This window comes from Hyla sarda, chromosome 1 (assembly GCF_029499605.1).
Source record: "Hyla sarda isolate aHylSar1 chromosome 1, aHylSar1.hap1, whole genome shotgun sequence".
NCBI classification, from domain to species: Eukaryota; Metazoa; Chordata; class Amphibia; order Anura; family Hylidae; genus Hyla; species Hyla sarda.
In genome coordinates this window covers 293,119,370-293,138,511 of record NC_079189.1, presented here as the reverse complement: position 1 = coordinate 293,138,511, position 19,142 = coordinate 293,119,370, and the positions used below count along the sequence as shown (strand labels likewise).

The following is a 19,142-nucleotide window of genomic DNA, read 5'->3' as shown; positions in this document are numbered from 1 at the left end:
AAAAACATGGTTAAACATGGTTAAACATGTTTGCATAAGTACACAATACAGGAGAGCCCATGGCTGTGCCATGGGCCTGCCTGTACCACTGTCCCTTAATGCAAAAAATCTTTATTCTTGAGAACAAACAAAAGATTCACATACAAAGTCAATGATATCCTTGGATTTTCCATCGCCCTACAGAAAAACACTCATAGCCTGTCAGATTTCAAAAATATCATTTTACATCTCAATGAAAATAACTTTGAATGTTTTTCACTTGTGTTTTTGGAGGTTCATCCTTGGATTTTCTGGACGTGCGACAAAGTGGAGGATGGTCTTCTACAGACTGAGAGGTTTAGAAAGGAGATGGGGGGAAAAACTCGCTATTACTGTATAACAGCTCCCATCCCTCATATGTAAAGGACAATATTCCATTAGTCAGTTCCTGAGATTAGAGTGAACAGCGATCATGAAACGTTTGACACAAACAAATGAACTTAGCATACGGTTAAAAGAAAGGGGGTCCCCTCAGTCAGTGATTGAAAAAGCTTTTAAAAAACAGAAAAAAAACGTATTACCTAAAAACAAGAGCGAGACTTATCCTGCTACAAAAAACAAGAATAGGTTTTTTCTTTTGCAAAATCTCCTATTAATTTAATATAAAAAAAAATATATATATATTTTGGTAGGTACTTTTTTGAACATGACGAAGATTTGGATAAGTCTGCAAAAGAGAAACCTATCATTACTTTCAGGAGATCCAACCCAATAGGAGATTAAAAAAAAAAAAAAAAAAAAAAAAGAATTCACAAAAATCGCTCAGGAGACGGGTGATAACTGGTTATTGTCAGTACAATTTAGTTGTACTGACAATTATTGTCAGTACAACTTAGCTAAAAGGAACTTGAAAATTGGAGGTGTGAACATTTTTGTGAACCAGTTTATCACCTGCAAATCTACTTACATCGTATACTGCATAATATGTCCCTGTAAAACTTTTTATGTAGGGAAAACCAAACGCAGGTTATGTATACGTGTAAGAGAACATCTCTAATCTCTCTCTCCGGACAGGCAAGGGAGCCCCTGGCTTTATTGCCCATATGGCTGAATGCCATGGCAGTGATAGCACAGGCCTGAAATTTGCTGGATTAGAGAGAATAGAAAACGTTCCCATCGATGAAAACAGACCTATTTGCTGCGCGGAAGGCGCTATGGATTATCAGACTCAATGCAATAGGTCATTAGGGAATGAATGGCAAGATTTTTCATCCTTCCTGTGAGTCTTTCAATTCCATGTAGTTTTAGATATGTTTCTATACATGGTCATATGCACATTGGCCCTCATTTACTATTGCAAACCCGACAGGTTTTGTCGGGTTGTGCGCCAGAATCTGTCGCATTGCGGCAGAAATTCTGTCTGCGCCAGAATTGAAAAAACCCCAACTCCATTTTGCTAAGAAAACCCAAGGGGGTGTGGTCGCCTGGAAAAGAGGGCGTGGTCTCAGAAAGGGGAGTGTTCCTGACATTTTCACAAAAACCCAACATATTTACTAAGGTTTCCACATTAAATGTGGTGGATTTGAGCTGAGGAAAACCCGACAGATCAGAGCAGGTGTAAAAAAATGGAAAATGTAGGGAAACCTTAGTAAATACCGTGGAAAATAAATTGTAGGGAATTAAAACCCACAAAGAAACCTACACTCCACTCTTAGTAAATAAGGGCCATTGTGTTGTTTGTATTTCCATGACTAACGCTGGCTATGTATATAAACATGCTCACCACCTGAGTTAGGCATCTTGGCCAGAAGAAGCGTCCGCAGATGACGTGAAACTAGTTGCCTTCAGTGGTGTTTTTTCCCCCCGCATCTGAGAGCTGCTGTTCTCGCTCCCCGCTCTGGAACTAGTTTGTTTGATACTGCACTTCTTTGGAATAAAGATCTTATTGGGATTAGAAGAAAGCTCAGGCGAGTGCAACTTATTTACTCCTGACTTTGTTGTTATATTAACTGACTGCTGCCTTTAGTCTGCACCCACGAGCATATCCATATATCCAGTATTACGGTCCGGTTTATTTGGGAACAGCATTAGCTTAACAGTGCCTGATCAGCCATCGTTACCTCTTTAATTGTACTAAAAGTATATATTTATTACCCATCTTCTGTTTACATATGTAACCCTTTACATTTAGTGTAATATTTCCAAGTACTAAACTCATCTACATTAATGTAACCTCTTTCTATTCTGATAAAGACATGAGGCCCAAACATTTTATTTCAAGGTGGGTCTAGAGAGCAGCTTCTAAAAATGATTAAAAAAAACTAAGTAAGAGGACTAATGTGTCCCTCAGTGAAAGCAAAGCTTGTTCTAGATCTAATTCTCCTACTTACATAACAATGCCTTAAAGGTGTCAAAAACACAATTACTCACCAAGCGTCACCACCATCACAGGTATGTTGAGTCTCTGTCGTGTGCTCTGAGATAGCCTGAGAAACCCATATTCAAGTGAATATTCCACTATATACTCTTCTTGTGGCCAAACTAGAAAAAACATTTTTTTTTTTAAAGATAAAGAGTATGCTTCAAAGGAGGTTTTCTAAACTATAAAAGAAAAAAAAGGGCTATATGGCCAGAAACATGGCTGATCGCATTATCTCTGGGTGGCATGATCACTTTTCTCCACTGCAGAGGAAAGAATTCATTGCTTATTACAAGCTCTTGTGAAACAGTCACAGGTCACATGATTGTAAGGAAAAGTGCTGATTGGTCACTGAATGGCACCTGTCCCACAGCCATAGCCACTATGTGATAAAAACCCATAAAAACCAATACGTTTTTCATTTTGGAGGCAGACAAAACTTCTTTATACTTCTGATCTTTGGGACTGATCCTGAAAATGAAGTGACTGCAGAAAAAAGGACTGGGGCTGGCTGCAGTTCCCTCCACAGCTGAGCATCCAGGACCGCCTTTGTACTGGGAGGAGAACCACTTTATTTTCAGTTTGGTGAGTTCACAGAAGACAGACCCCCACCAAACTGAAGGTATATCCTAGTATTATGCATCACTTTATAAGAAGGGAATACTCTAAGCTTTCCATAGGGCACCTTTATTCTAGGGACCACACTTTCCCTGAGGTTAATATATCAAGTCTTACTGTTGTGACAGTTACTAGAACAGCTAAAAAAATATGCATAAGAAACATAAAAGCCCAAATGTGAATCACTGTAGTTATTGTTTCTTTAAATGCTAGAGCAGTGTTAGAGTCTGCTACTAGGAAGTTATTGGCTATATATAATAAATGCTGATGTAACAAATATCCTACATGACTAGGATATATAAGAGCCATGACATGAATGTTAGATATGTAACAATCATTGCATAACAACTAGTTTATTCTGAAATTATCATCACTCACCTTTACTGGCAGCATCACTGAAAGACAGTCCCTGACTCTGATTTTCGGAGGCTTGTGTTACACTTTCCAGCGATGGCTTTGTAAACACCTTCGGCTCAATTTCAAGTTCAAACTACAAGAAGAGAGAAAAAAAAAAAAAGTTTATCAGTGAGGAGGGAAACTAAAATGAGCATGTGACCTCCCCAGCAGAGATGGCCCATACCACAAGCACACACGCTACACCCGAAAGCAGGGAGCAGAGCAGCTTAATCAGTGGCCATCTGGTGATGTCACAACATGTATTGGTTATGTGCTATAGAAGAAATGAATATATAGGAAGGGTTTGTAGCACAGGTGGCCATGACAGCTAGGGAATCTGAATGTTAGAACCATGATTCAGGATCTTATGCAAAAGAAACAGCATTGGAATGAGCGTCACCCGCACTATTCTATAAGCAGATTAGCGTGAGTGATGCTGCTCCCAGTATCCCTTTAAACTAAGATATAAAATGTTACCAAAACTCGGAGTGTGTTCATACGTACAGGTTTTTTCACTGCAGTTATGGAATACAAATCCAGGAGCAGATGATAAATGGAGGACATGTATATCGGAGACACTGGGACTTCTCTTTTCAAATCCATTCCTGGCTATGTATTTAATAACTGCAATAAAAACCTGAACATGTGAACACACCCTTGGTTTATCATGTGAATCTACTTTACTTGCAAATGTATTTGTCATCTCTCACTATATCTATATATAACAATGTTGACATAACTATTTCGTACCTTGATGGAGCTATTCTGGTACATATCTACACTCATCTCCTCTTCATCCTCCTCACCCAGGGGCTCTTTCACCAGGCCAGGAAAAGTGTCGCTGTCATAGAACTGCAGAAAAATAGGTGCTCGGCTCGAGTTCAACTGGATCTCCACCCGCAAGATGCCATCTCTGGGCCATCTATCCCGCACATGCTCCAAGCAGTTGATAGGAGACCGAGAAAACGCAATATGGATGTATGCAAGAATAAACAGAACCAAAAGGGCCTATAGGAAAAGACAATTACAAAAAAGTTAACATTTCAAGAACTATTGTTTAGATGAGTATCCCCAAATATCAGCTGACTACTACAGCCCCACCTTTTACCTATACATTCCTCCACAACATAGGGTTGACACATAGCAATGTAAAATGCCTTACAGATCAGAGTATACAGATAATACTGTACTTCTCTGGTTATACGATTTTTAAATTACACAAAAATGTGCTGAAGGGCAAGTCAGCACACATTAGTGAAAAATATGAAGCAGAAGGCTGGATTTACACTACATTTACTCAGTCTATCAGGGGTATACTGTATGTCAGCAATACTATAGTATACTGTATGTTATCCTATAGCACACTAGCTCCTAGAATATTCAATTTAATAGCTTCCCATCACAGGCAGAGTATGCTTGTTCTAAACGGGGTGGACTTGCTGCATCCAGCAGGATGGATAGAGAAATTATATTATTATATATATATATATATATATATATATATATATATATATATATATATATATATATATATATATATATATATATATATATATATTTATATATATATATATTTATATATATATATAATATATATAATATATAATATATATATATATTATATATAAAAATAAAAACACTACAAAAAAAATGTATGCTAACATTAACAAATTCATTACATTTATATAGAAAATGTTAGCATTCATTCAGATTACTGCTACCTTTGTTATGAGTATGCACATATTAGACTGTTGTAAACCTACAAGAACATATCCTTAGACATTTCTATCTGATAGACTTTGAGCATTAACATTTAGCTTTTTGTATGTATGCACTGGGTAACCCAAGAGATAAAACCTTATTCAATAACAAGCTGCTCAAATGCATAAAAGGCAAACAAATAACAAAGCAGGGTAAATCCTGACTCAAACATCAAGCAAAACGTACCAGGGCCAAATCTGTCATGCAACTTTCTGTAGATTGTAATGATGAAGAACATCAGCTCTAACTGTAAGGGCCCTATAACATGGGTATTTATTGACCAAAAAGTCCCAGTCAACAAAAGCGGGACCTGAGGCCAACAATGATGGCAGTAAAGGAGTGCACAAACAACCCAGTGACCACCGATGCAGCCCTGCCCCCACAATAATTAAATGGGCACTGTCAGATTTGAAAACTTTATATGTTGTACATCTAGGCAAAACACTAACCTTTCTAATATACTTCATAAGGAAAGATTATTTATAGGAATCATGAAAACACCTTATACCATTCAGAACACAATCCTGTCTGACTGCAGCATCATCATCTTTGTCCAGCTGAAGCACAGGCATGAACAAAGTACAGTAAGTGCTCACTCCTGTCCTATCAGGCTGCAGCAGAAATGAGGGGGTAATTTCTGCAGGGAGCAGGCTGCAGTGATTGGATGAAGAGACCCAGCACTCTGAGAAAGCAAAGTCCTGCAGAGTGAGGGATACGCCCCTTCCAAAGCACAGAATGACAAAGCAAGTGAGCAACAGAAGGTATTTGCGAGAGAAATATAGGTGCTAGACACATACATAAATTATATGTACATGACCAGGATTAGATACTGAATAAAAAAAATCTGGATAGAACAGGTATACTTTAAGTTATGCAACAGCCTCATTAAAGGGATATTTTCTTCTCATAATTTTGCTTTCCTAGTCCCCTTCAGCCTGTTTGTAGTCACCAGAGGTGGTCAGGAAGCTGAAAGTAGCCGACGCAATGAAGTTATGCATTGGATCCATCCCCAGTAAATCTGTAGCCAGTTCATACTCGCGCTGGCTATAAATTCTAAGTTGATAGCGTAATAGTAATTGCCTCCTCTTGACATGCGTGCTCCTGCTTCACTGTTTTAATGCATAACAGCATAGGGAGAAAGAGGACTGTGTGCAATGTACAGATCCCTGACAAGGAACGAATAGAAAGTTTCAGGGCACAAAACAGCTATATCCCAGTAAGGATCAGGACACATATTAGGGCTCACTTTCATCATATGTAAGTAGGGAATAAAATGTGTTAAATAATTTTGGGCAACATTACTGGATGAATGCTTTAACCGCACACCAGAAGAACCAACACAGAACATATTCATGAAACAAGCAGGTTATAACGAGAGAATTACAGAGAAAGACAATGTCACACCATAAATATTCTGCTGGGAATCCCTCCGCCTCCCTAGTGAATACCTTACCTCGCTGTTTGCTAAGCAGCGGCCAAATACGTTCAGAGATTACTTAGCAAAGTGGGCCCAGGATTGTGGGTGACGTATGAAGATTTCCAGAGAGTTGCTCTAGAGCAGTCCAAGGAAGCAAAGGGCCACTGCTCAGAGGAAAAGGAATGGGACATGGCATCTAGAAGAGGACGCCACACTCCCATGGCTGAGATTACCTCTTTTTTCTCTTGGCACTCCACATTCTTTTGGAGGAATATTTTTTTATAACATCCATATGTGTCATAACAGGGTTGGCGAACCCAGGTGAATTCACGTTTGAGCAAATACATTTTATTGGGAAGTAGTTGTGCAATTTTCTAATATACTTTGGGAGAGATTTATCAAAACCTGTGCAGAAGAAAAGTTGACCAGTTGCCCATAGCAACCAGATTGCTTTATTTTTATTTATTTTTTTAAAGACCTCTGCAACATTAAAGAAGCGATCTGTTTGTTAAGGGCAGCTGGCCAACTTTCCCTCTGCTCAGGTTTGATCTCCCCTTTTTGTGTCAAATTTAAACCATTTTCAAGATCTATGCTTGCGGTCATTGAATGGGAACCATTGTTAAAGATGAACATTTGTTTGATCTTGTTCATATGGGGATAAGGTTCATTATAAAAAGAGAAAAAAGGAGATTTTTTTTTTTTACTCACCGTAAAAGCTCTCTCTCCTAGCCTTCATTGGGGGACACAGAGACCATGGGTATATGCTCTTGCCACTAGGAGGCGCTGACACTAGGAAAAAAAAAAAAAAGTGGCCAGGCTTATCCTCCCTGGCAGGATATACCCGCCCACTGGAGGTGAGGTAATCAGTTTTGTCACAAAGCAGTAGGAGAAGCCAACTAAGAGACAAGTCCGAAAGACCCTAGAAGAGGAATCCTGGAGAGACGTCCAAGAACCGGAAAAGGCTATCCGGACAAGAATGAAGACGTGGGTGCTGTCCCCTCCAATGAAGGCTATGAGAAAGAGTGTACAAAACAAAAACTCCTTTTCTCGGTCGCTCTTCATTGGGGGGACACAGAGCATGGGACGTACCAAAGCAGTCCCTGGGGTGGGAAGACCACCACCAGAGGAAGGGAGTCAGTCCGGAGACTGAACCCCAGCCGGCCGTAAGACTCACAGACGAGACCCTCGGCTAAAAAGGCAACCAAGGCCTGGTACTGAGCATCTGGCAGTTCCCACTGTCCATGGTGAAGGACTAGGATACTAAGGAAGGGACTGTCCTTAGAAAAGACTCTAAACCAACAGGCCACAGAGACAAGAAGGGGCGATGCAGAGACCTGATGGGCTGAACCAACCTGGAAGGAGGTACGAAACCAAGTCCAAGCAGCACAGAACCAGACAGAGGGAGAGCCCGGTTGGGAATAAAAAAGGAAAAGGGAGCAACAAAAGAACCCCATACAGAGGACCAAGTGAAACCAGAGAACCTGGCGAGAAAACGCCAGGAAGAGCTGAAGGAGGTTCCAGGTTGGTTCAGCCCATCAGGTCTCTGCATCGCCCCTTCTTGTCTCTCTGTGCCTGTTGGTTTAGAGTCTTTTCTAAGGACAGTCCCTTCCTTAGCATCCTAGTCCATCACCATGGACAGTGGGAACTGCCAGATGCTCAGTTCCAGGCCTTGGTTGCCTTTTTAGCCCAGGGTCTCGTCCGTGAGTCTTACGGCCGGCTGGGGTTCAGTCTCCGGACTGACTCCCTTCCTCTGGTGTTGTTCTTCCCACCCCAGGGACTGCTTTGGTACGTCCCATAGTCTGTGCCCCCCAATGAAGAGCGACCGAGAAAAAGATTTTTTGTACTCACTCTCTTTCTCATAGCCTTCATTGGGGGACTTCGGACTTGTCTCGGTTTGTTTCTCCTACTGCTTTGTGACAAAAAAACTGATTACCTCACCTCCAGTGGGCGGGTATATCATGCCAGGGAGGATAAGCCTGGACACTTTTTTTTCCCTAGTGTCAGCGCCTCCTAGTGGCAAGAGCATATACCCATGGTCTCTGTGTCCCCCAATGAAGGCTAGGAGAGAGAGATTTTACGGTGAGTACAAAAAAAAACTCCTTTTTCTCTTTTATAATGAATCTTATCCCCATATGAACAAGATCAAACAAATGTTCATCTTTAACAATGGTTCCCATTCAATGACCGCAAGCATAAATCTTGAAAATGGTTTAAATTTGACACACAAAAGGGAGATCAAACCTGAGCAGAGGGAAAGTTGGCCAGCTGCCCTTAACAAACAGATCGCTTCTTTTAATGTTGCAGAGGTCTTTAAAAAATAAAGAAATAAAGAAACAATTTGGTTTCTATGGGCAACTGGTCAACTTTTCTTCTGCACAGGTTTTGATAAATCTCTCCCAAAGTATATTAGAAAATTGCACAACTACTTCCCAATAAAATGTATTTGCTCAAACGTGAATTCACCTGGGTTCGCCAACCCTGTTATGACACATATGGATGTTATAAAAAAATATTCCTCCAAAAGAATGTGGAGTGCCAAGAGAAAAAAGAGGTAATCTCAGCCATGGGAGTGTGGCGTCCTCTTCTAGATGCCATGTCCCATTCCTTTTCCTCTGAGCAGTGGCCCTTTGCTTCCTTGGACTGCTCTAGAGCAACTCTCTGGAAATCTTCATACGTCACCCACAATCCTGGGCCCACTTTGCTAAGTAATCTCTGAACGTATTTGGCCGCTGCTTAGCAAACAGCGAGGTAAGGTATTCACTAGGGAGGCGGAGGGATTCCCAGCAGAATAATTATGGTGTGACATTGTCTTTCTCTGTAATTCTCTCGTTATAACCTGCTTGTTTCATGAATATGTTCTGTGTTGGTTCTTCTGGTGTGCGGTTAAAGCATTCATCCAGTAATGTTGCCCAAAATTATTTAACACATTTTATTCCCTACTTACATATGATGAAAGTGAGCCCTAATATGTGTCCTGATCCTTACTGGGATATAGCTGTTTTGTGCCCTGAAACTTTCTATTCGTTCCTTGTCAGGGATCTGTACATTGCACACAGTCCTCTTTCTCCCTATGCTGTTATGCATTAAAACAGTGAAGCAGGAGCACGCATGTCAAGAGGAGGCAATTACTATTACGCTATCAACTTAGAATTTATAGCCAGCGCGAGTATGAACTGGCTACAGATTTACTGGGGATGGATCCAATGCATAACTTCATTGCGTCGGCTACTTTCAGCTTCCTGACCACCTCTGGTGACTACAAACAGGCTGAAGGGGACTAGGAAAGCGAAATTATGAGAAGAAAATATCCCTTTAATGAGGCTGTTGCATAACTTAGTTACCTGTCCTATCCAGAAGTTATTTTTTTTATTCAGTACCTAATCTTGGTCATGTACATATAATTTATGTATGTGTCTAGCACCTATATTTCTCTCGCAAATACCTTCTGTTGCTCACTTGCTTTGTCATTCTGTGCTCTGGAAGGGGCGTATCCCTCACTCTGCAGGACTTTGCTTTCTCAGAGTGCTGGGTCTCTTCATCCAATCACTGCAGCCTGCTCCCTGCAGAAATTACCCCCTCATTTCTGCTGCAGCTTGATAGGACAGGAGTGAGCACTTACTGGATTTTGTTCATGCCTGTGCTTCAGCTGGACAAAGATGATGATGCTGCAGTCAGACAGGATTGTGTTCTGGATGGTATGGGGCGTTTTCATGATTCCTATAAATAATCTTTCCTTATGAAGTATATTAGAAAGGTTAGTGTTTTGCCTAGATGTACAACATATAACGTTTTCAAATTTGACAGTGCCCATTTAATTATTGTGGGGGCAGGGCTGCATCGGTGGTCACTGGGTTGTTTGTGCACTCCTTTACTTCCCTCATTGTTGACCTCAGGTCCCGCTTTTGTTGACTGGGACTTTTTGGTCAATAAATACCCATGTTATAGGGCCCTTACAGTTTGTAATCATGAAGAACATTAGCTCTATCTACAGAAAGTTGCATGACAGATTTGGCCCTGGTACGTTTTGCTTGATGTTTGAGTCAGGATTTACCCTGCTTTGTTGATATTTTTTTGCCTTTTATGCATTTGAGCAGCTTGTTATTGAATAAGGTTTTATCTCTTGGGTTACCCAGTGCATACATTTAAAAATATGTGTTTTGTGCTCAGTGTATAGTAATATGCATTAAAGAAAAAAATACCTCTGCCGCTCCAGTGCTAATGCTTTGCTGCTATCCATGTGACAGCTGCAGCCAACCAAAACCTCAGCAGTCATGTAGACATGCTAGCTGCTATCTGATGTTGGGGGAGGAAGTAGGACCAACTTCAACAGGTGTTTGGCAACAGCTTATTCCCCTCTCCCCATTGAGAACACATGCATGGTTCAGCTAAGCATGCATTTGAATAGGGATGATGGGAAGAATAGAACTTTAGCTGACAGCTATTAAAGGTGTAGTGGCCACATTTAGAGTGTAAGTGTCTCAGTCTAGCAATGTTGTTTCAGTGTGTCATGCCAAGTGTTGCATAGTTCTATTCATAAGGCTGCATTCACATCTCGTTTTTGCAATACGGTTCCCGTATCAGTTTTTTTGTAAAAAAAAACGTACCGTATTTATCGGCATATAACATGCACTTTTAAAACACTAATTCAAGGCAAAAAGTCTGCCTGCGTGTTATACACCGATAAATCTTTTTGTCACTGATTCAAAGTGGCCGCAGCAGCGGCTGCTTGTTAAGGATTAGCAGCCTGGCCGCGGCCACTTTAAATCAGTGACCAGCGCGCGGTTCCCCCTTTGTTTTTTTTACATTTTCCTTCTTTTCCCCTCTGCTTTTTATTGTATTGTTTTTTTTTCATCTTCGTTACCGTGCCGAGCTCGCCAGGCCAGGTCCGGTGTTGGCTGCGGTCAGTGAAGCCGGATGAGTGATGTCCTCTGCTAGCTCCGCTGCACAAGATCAGGGATGTCCCTCATTCAATGCTGCTGCCGCTGTGACTATTCTAAGGTGGCTGCGGTTGGGCTGCCAGCGGCGACCACACTGACCAGCGGCGGATGCAGCGAATGATGAGTGACGTCCCAGACGCTGTGCAGCCGGCAGAGTACGTCACTCATCCAGCTTCACTGACCGCAGCCCGCAAGACCAGACACCGGACCTGGCCTGCCGAGCGCGGCTAAGTAAGGAAGATGGGAAAAATATATATATCAAAAACGGAGGGAAAGGGGAATGATAAGACAGTGGGGAATGATGAGAGGGTAAGGGGGGGGGGGGGGGTGTAAATGTGGCACACGGGTTGATAAAAGGGGAGATATGATGTGGCACTGGAAGGGGGGACCAAACTGAAGTTCAGGCAAAATCAAAGTTAGAGGGATGATATGGCATTTAGTCTGTCATTTATCTTATATGTATTTTTTTTTTTTTTTTTTTTTTTACTTAAATTTCCCCATTAAAATGGGGGTGCGTGTTATACGCCAGTGCGTGTTATACGCCGATAAATACGGTATGTCTCAAAACCAGACCGAATCGCATATACCTCTGTACAGTTTTAAACTGTATACGGTTTGATAATGGATGTCCGATAGCATACGGTTTAATAAGTTTAAAAAATAAAGATACGGTTTTATGTTTGTCCTTAATTAAATAAAGTTCTTCTTGTTCTATTTGTGGGAAGAACTTTCAGCATGCCCTGCGCATGTGCAAACTGCAAAACCGGATTAAAACATATACGGGTTGTATCCGGTTTTTCACCCGGACAGAAAACCGTAGTAGACTACGAAACCGGATAAAACCGTAAATTATGCAGAACATACACAACCGGATGCTACGTTTGATATACGGTTTTCAATGACACATCTATACATACGGTTTGCAATATGGTTCCATACGGTGTTTACACTGAAACCGGATACGGGAACCGTATTGCAAAAAAGAGATGTGAATGCAACCTAAGCGTATTCTTTTTGCTATTTACAGAGGACCTGTGGCCTCTCCTGACCTGTTTTAATAAATATGTTTATTACCCATTAAATAACAATTGTGGAGCATTTTTTCCTATTGCTCTGCATTGTATGGTTTTGCTGTTACTACTTCAAGAAATTTGCAGGAACACACCCAAACTGGCACCGCCCAGCTGTTATACTAGGGTTTTATGACGCATCAATATTTTAGCACAATATCACTATATGCAGTGGCAAATGGAATAACAGGATTTCCATACTGTATGTTAACCCCTTTACCCACTATCACATAACTGTATGTCACTGTAGCACTTAAGGACTCTGGAGCAATTTGAGGCCAACTGTATATTCCTCAAGATGCCACTGTCAAAGCTGACTGCAGCATGTAAAGAGTTAAAGGCTGCATCATTGGTTCAGTAGTCAGATCGCAGTGACACGATCTGTTGTCATGGCAGCTCCAGGGAAACAAACTAAATTTTATGTGCCAGCACCAGGAAGAGCTGTAGGACCAGGCTCCTTCAGCCGGTGATGGCTGTGGAGTGAGAAAAGTAAATATAGGATTTTTTTTCCACACTGAACTGGGCAGCGTAAGTTATTAACTTCATTCCCCTACCCCCAAAAATCTGTCAGCGTTAGGGCTGCATGGACATTGCTGTCCCCAAAGATGGCAATGTCTGCAGAGTGGATTTCGCCTAATGAATGGACAAGACCTAAACCACTAAAATTCCATAGTGTGCACTGTGCAGCAGAATCTCATGCAAGCGATGTTGTTCTACTGCACCTCCAGTTTCGGATTGGAATTCCAATCAAATTTCATAGTGTGACTCTATAGCTTTACTATTCCCTTAGCTGTAGGGGTTCCTCAGGGATCACTCTTACGTCTTCTCCCCTTTCTCTCTACGCACTCCCTATTGGACGAACTAAATGCAGATTTGGTTTTTAGTACCATTTTACGCCAATCACACCCAGCTATATATCTCTTCCCACGACATTAAACCTGCCTTCCACCAAAACACCACTAACTGTCCTTTAACTGACATGTCTATGGCCCATCTGGTAAGGAATCTGAAAAAAAAAAAAAAAAACGGTGAAAATTTAGTTTTAGAAAATCACCTCACCTACATAAAAGGTGGTATCTCCTATTCACATTTCCTATTGGTTTCAGTCAAGATGAAGAGAAGAAACTTCTGGAAAAGAGACGGGAGCATCTCCGGAGAGGCATGGTGCAGAAGATTCGAACCAAAAAGCTGCTGGCGCCAAAAACCAAGGAGCACAGTGTGAGCACCCAGGGAGAAGAGTGGACAGAGGACACCACACAGGCTGAACAGCGGGAAGAACCACAGCCACGCAGCAGCCGAAAAATGGCCCGGCTTGAAGAAACAAGTAGACAGGCTTGCCATCCAACCCTGGAGTAAATGGACCCCGAAGGAGGAAACGGAAAGTAAGGAGTAACCTGGAAACAGCAACATGGAACTGGAGACTCTCGAGTCACTGTAGGGGGAGCAAACCCAACAACCGCGAAACGCCCTGGGAGACATACTGCTATGTCGGTACAAGAAGAAGAGCGGTACAGAAAGACCACCCCACAAATGGGATGGCGGAGAAGCCTGGGCAGGGGCACTACACGTGCCCAAGACTGCAATTCTCACAAAGGCCCGAAGGACCACGAGGACCGACCCAGAAATAAAAAAAAAAAAAATAAAAAAAAAGGTACACCACAGCACTCTAGGAGAGACCCCAAAAGGATTAATTGGTCTTGGACCCAGCGGTCGGAGCGAACCAGAGCACTCCCAGCAACGTCTCGTCAGGACGGGAACGGAGGGAAAAGCAAAAGGGAACCCAGCTGGGATTCCCAGGCTCTGGGCACAAGAGGGATACTCCGAAAGATCGGGGTGGCAGTGTAGTGCCACCGACACTGACAAAGAGAAAGATGAGCACACCATTCCCAGATATTGGGCCAAGGAAGGAAGACAGCAATGGCAGACTGGCTGTCTCTGAAATATACATAATTGCTTAAACCCCTCCTACAGAGGAAAATGCCCAAGCTGCATGAGCAGCAGTAGACAACCAGAAACAGGAGGGGAGCCAGGCTGCAATAGTGAGCAGTAAGCACACAAGCAGAGCTGGCAAAAAGCACTTCCGATTGCTCCCTGCAAATAAACAAAGGCCAAGCAAGGTACCCCACCATGTAGGGGGAAGTGGGAGATGGCTCCATCTTGGCACAAGAAAGTGCTCAGTGAAATAGTCCCCCTAGTGGAAGGGAAAGACAAGGGGAGGTGGAGACGAAACTCAGGCACTGACTGTGCCGAGCTTCCTGATCCTAGTACCCCTGTGGAAGGGAATTTCCCAAGAGTGCCATGTACTGTAGGAGCAAGGAAATGCCACCCTACAGTAAGATCAAAGCACTGGGTGGACGAAGTCCCCAGGGACCCTGCGAAAACACACCAAGGCACGGAGGAGCCATGTTGCATCCCCAGAAGGATTTGAATCCTGGACACTGGAGCTGGGAGATACAAAGACAAAACTATGAATGCAAGTAAGAAGCACACATAGCAACCTACAGTATTGGGAGGAAACCTGGACCCTGGGGGGGAAAAAAAGGGGGGGGGGGCAGATGGTGCGGCCACGGAGCCATCCTGGCCGATGAATAAGGCAACAGAGCAGGTGGCTGAGCGACCCCGTACAGGAACCCAGGAAGATATCTGGAGGCATTGGGGAGGGCTGCAGAACAGGGCATCGCCCCAGCAGGCCCCATGACCGTACAGAGGTGCTTAACCTCTGCAGACCTGTGGAAATAATTACATAGGAAGGCCTGAGGTACACCCCACTGAAAAGGAGGAAGGCTCTACAGGAGCAGGGTGTCCAGAGCACATGTAGGGACACAGACATGGGTACCTCAGGATAGTAGAGGGGTACCAAGACTGCTACCACGAAAAGAACCACAGACATCCAAATGTCCGGAAGCATGGAAACTAGTATCAGCACCCAACGACGTGCCACAACCATGCTCTGAGAAGACTAACGTAACGCTGTTAGAAGGGGAACCAAGAGTTCTGCTGCTGCTGCGAGGGCCATAGAACCTGCAGGAAACACCCACACCCCATCTCTTAATGGCACTACACACAAGAACTCCAATTGCAGACTAAAGAGATGAAGGACAAAGGAGGTGCAGGAAATATGCAGACACAGTCTGACTTCCCAGTAGAAAGGTCCAATGAATCCACAGAGCCACTTCTTTGCAACTTCCCACTGAAAGTGAGTCACCGGACGTCTGCCGCTGGTGCGGCAGGAATGGGGAAGGTGACCTGGTGGATGAAAAAACCATGCACACACTCTGGTTATTTGGCATAGGGTCTGTGGACACACCAGTCCAGTCCTCGGAACTACACACTGAAAGAGGTTTACCAGCCCTTATCCGTGATAGCATGTAGAGAGGGACCTGTGAAAGTAGGTAACCCTGCGAACCACTGCGTGGTGCAATGTGAAAGGCCCATGGAGCAACATGGGGTCCCTCGCTCAGAACTACACATCGGCAGCGGGATACCTGAACTTCTGCCAAGGTGTGGGAAGTGTATGGTAGGTGACCCGACATAGTAGTAAACCACGCAGACCACAGCCTGATTGACTGGAAGGCACTTCTGCAAACCCTCCCACTGAAAGTGGGGTACTGGAGTGCGACCGATCTGATGGGCGGCCCCCAAGCAGAAGAAAGTATGACTGACTGATATCAGTCCCATGTACCTGCAAGGGACCCTCTTCCAGATTTCTTCCACCAGCAGTGAGGTGCTGGAAACCCCAACCAGGCACACAGCAGCCCAGGGATGGGAGACCAACTGCGTCATAAACCGTGCAGACAACAGTCTGGCTGAACGAGTACACCTCCAAGTGCTGGCAAAAAAGGAACAACAGTCATATCACCCATCACTGTGCCCCCTTGGTCGCAGATGGGAGGATGGGGAGGCCTAGGAGACATGGATAGAATCACCACCACCCTGGGAGATCGTGGGAGGCTGAGGAGCCATGGATGGTATCCCCCAGCGCCCTGTATAGGGTCCATAAGATACGTCAGAGCACTTCTACAGACACCGCGCACTGGTGGTGGGGTACTGGAACTCCAGCCGCAGAGACATCAGGCATGTGAGAAATGACAGGTGGCAGAGGAACCACGCAGACCACTGTCTGGCTTACTGGTATGGGTCCATAGTATGCAACAGGTGGGGGCGGAGGAGGGGATGATATACTCACCCACGGTCTTCATATACTCACCCGTGGTCTTATTATACTCACCCAGACGGCTTCAACCAGCTTACAGCCATGCTGCATCATACTAAGCTAAGATAGCAGGGCGAGCAGGGGCAGTGAGGGACCCGGACTCAAGGTACAACCTCCAGGCGCTGGCCGTTGGTGATAAGGGGTTAACAGTATATACTCTATGTCTGTGCCCCTTTGTCGCATATGTGGGAACAGGTAGCGCCATGCTCCTGAACCCCCACCTGAAAATGGGAAACAAAAAGGGAGAAAAAAAAAAAAACTAGCTAAACAGCCCTTACTAGAAAAAAATAAAAAAAAACAGGTCTGGAGAGCACCAGACCTGTGTTCTGCCTCCTACTGACACTAGCTAAAAACTGATTACCTCACTTCCAGTGGGCGGGTATATCCTGCCAGGGAGGAGCCGACTTTTTCATAGTGTCAGCACCTCCTAGTGGCAAGAGCATATACCCATGGTCTGTGTCCCCCAATGTAGAGCGACCGAGAAATGCTGATCATTGTACCTTTATCGCCATACTCAGATTTTCAGGAAATATTTGGTACAAATTCTGTAGCAAAACATAATTCAGTGCATGCAAACAGATTTTTGGACCCCATTCACATGCAGCAGAAATTAAACCAGAATAGACACGAGGGACATGCTGCTTTCAGATCCACAGCAAATGCAAAGAAAAGGCTGAAATTCACAACCAGGTCTTCATGTTAGATGTGTGGATCTTGTAATGGATTTCTTGGTAAGGCTATATTCACATGATGAGTTTCCAGGCGGAATTCCGCAGGAATATTCCGCTGCATAAGAGTCCCATTGATTTCATTAGGATTCTGCTGCACTGTGCACACAGCAGAAACATCTGCCGTGGGAATCCTTATTCCGGTGTGAGGCGCAGAACTGTGTCCTATGCAATTCTGCGCTCGCTACTCCCCTCAGCTGTTCAGAGATTGCCGAAGATACAGCAAGGGGAGGGGAAGGCAGAGCTAAGTAGGATGCAACTCTGCACCTCCCTCAACTCCCTCTTCGCACCTTCAGCCCCGCTCTCGTACACAGCTCCCTCCTCGCACCTCCCTCAGCAGGAGGGACATAGATGTGCACAGCCCACTCCTGGCATGTGGACCAAATTTGCAGAATGTCGTCCCCCCCCCCCATGTTTTCTAGACGGACACTTCGCACGGAATCAGCTGTGTGAACATGGCCTAACTTCCACCATGGTGCCAGGCACCTCTTATGACCTGGAGATTTTTACCTTTAAAAGGAAAACTGTCATTTTCTCCCGCACTATCCACAGTACTGTTGGATAGTGCAGGAGACGCTGATTAAAACGAGCCCTACCTTACCCGGATCCGCCCAGCCGTTTGCCCGCAATTGTACTTTTATTCTATGTGCATATCTTACTGTAATTGGCATGGGCGGGGCTTCTGCAGGTAAACTGGCATGGACGTCAGCGCCACTTATGAATATTCATCCCCCCTCCCTCCAGCTCTCTCTCTCTCTTCGCAGCTCCAAATTGGAGGGAGGGGGGATGAATATTCATAAGCGGCGCTGACGTCAGTGCCAGTTAACCTGCAGAAGCCCCGCCCGTGCCAGTTATAGCAAAATATACACATAGAATAAAACTACAATTGCGGGCGAACGGCGGGCGGATCCAGGTAAGGTAGGGCTCGTTTTAATCAGCGTCTCCCGCACTATCCACCAGTACTGTGGATAGTGCGGGAGAAACTATCTGACAGTTTTCCTTTAAGGGTGGGAAACAAGGACAAGTCTCACTCAGTAATTAAACTGCAAAGAACTTATACAATATAAATGCGGACTTTAGCCTGCATAAATGAGTTCAGCTTTCAGGTGCTCCGGTGGGCTGGAGACTCTCTCCTAGGACTGTATCCACCTTTTCCAGCCCACGGGAGCACCTGAAAGCTGAACTGATTTATGCAGGCTAAGTCAGCAACCGCCGAGCCGAGAAGTTTGTGATGAATCGAATTACTGTAACGTCGCTCATCTCTAAAAGGGATCTTCCGTACAGAACCATGTGGAAAAGTGACATTACTTGTTTTTTTTTCCTGCATGGATAAAAATTTAAGGGGAACTCCGGTGGCAAAAAAAATGTTTTCAAATAAACTGGTGCAAGAAAGTTAAACAGATTTAAATCACTTCTATTTAAAAATCTTAACCCTTCTAGTACTTATCAGCTGCTGTATACTACAGTGAAATTTGTGAAGTTATTTTCTGTCTGACCACAGTGCTCTCTGCTGACACCTCGGTCCGTATCAGGAACTGTCCAGAGCAGGAAATGCTTTCTATGGGGATATTATTCTAATCTGGTCATTTACTGACAAGGACAGA

The 19,142-nt window shown here is 43.8% G+C and overlaps 1 protein-coding gene across 3 annotated transcripts in view; it reads right to left on the bottom strand.

Annotated features, from left to right (window-relative positions):
- The window catches only part of TMEM259 (transmembrane protein 259), a 35,765-nt gene that overhangs the window by 14,437 nt on the left and 2,186 nt on the right, over positions 1 to 19,142 (bottom strand). For all 3 annotated transcript variants that reach the window (XM_056517696.1, XM_056517691.1, XM_056517706.1), the window contains exons 3-5: positions 4,163 to 4,420; positions 3,395 to 3,506; positions 2,410 to 2,520 (exon numbers count right to left, since the gene is read on the bottom strand). In XM_056517696.1, coding sequence (XP_056373671.1) covers positions 2,410 to 2,520; positions 3,395 to 3,506; positions 4,163 to 4,420 — 481 coding nt within the window. The remainder of the gene's footprint in view (positions 1 to 2,409; positions 2,521 to 3,394; positions 3,507 to 4,162; positions 4,421 to 19,142) is intronic.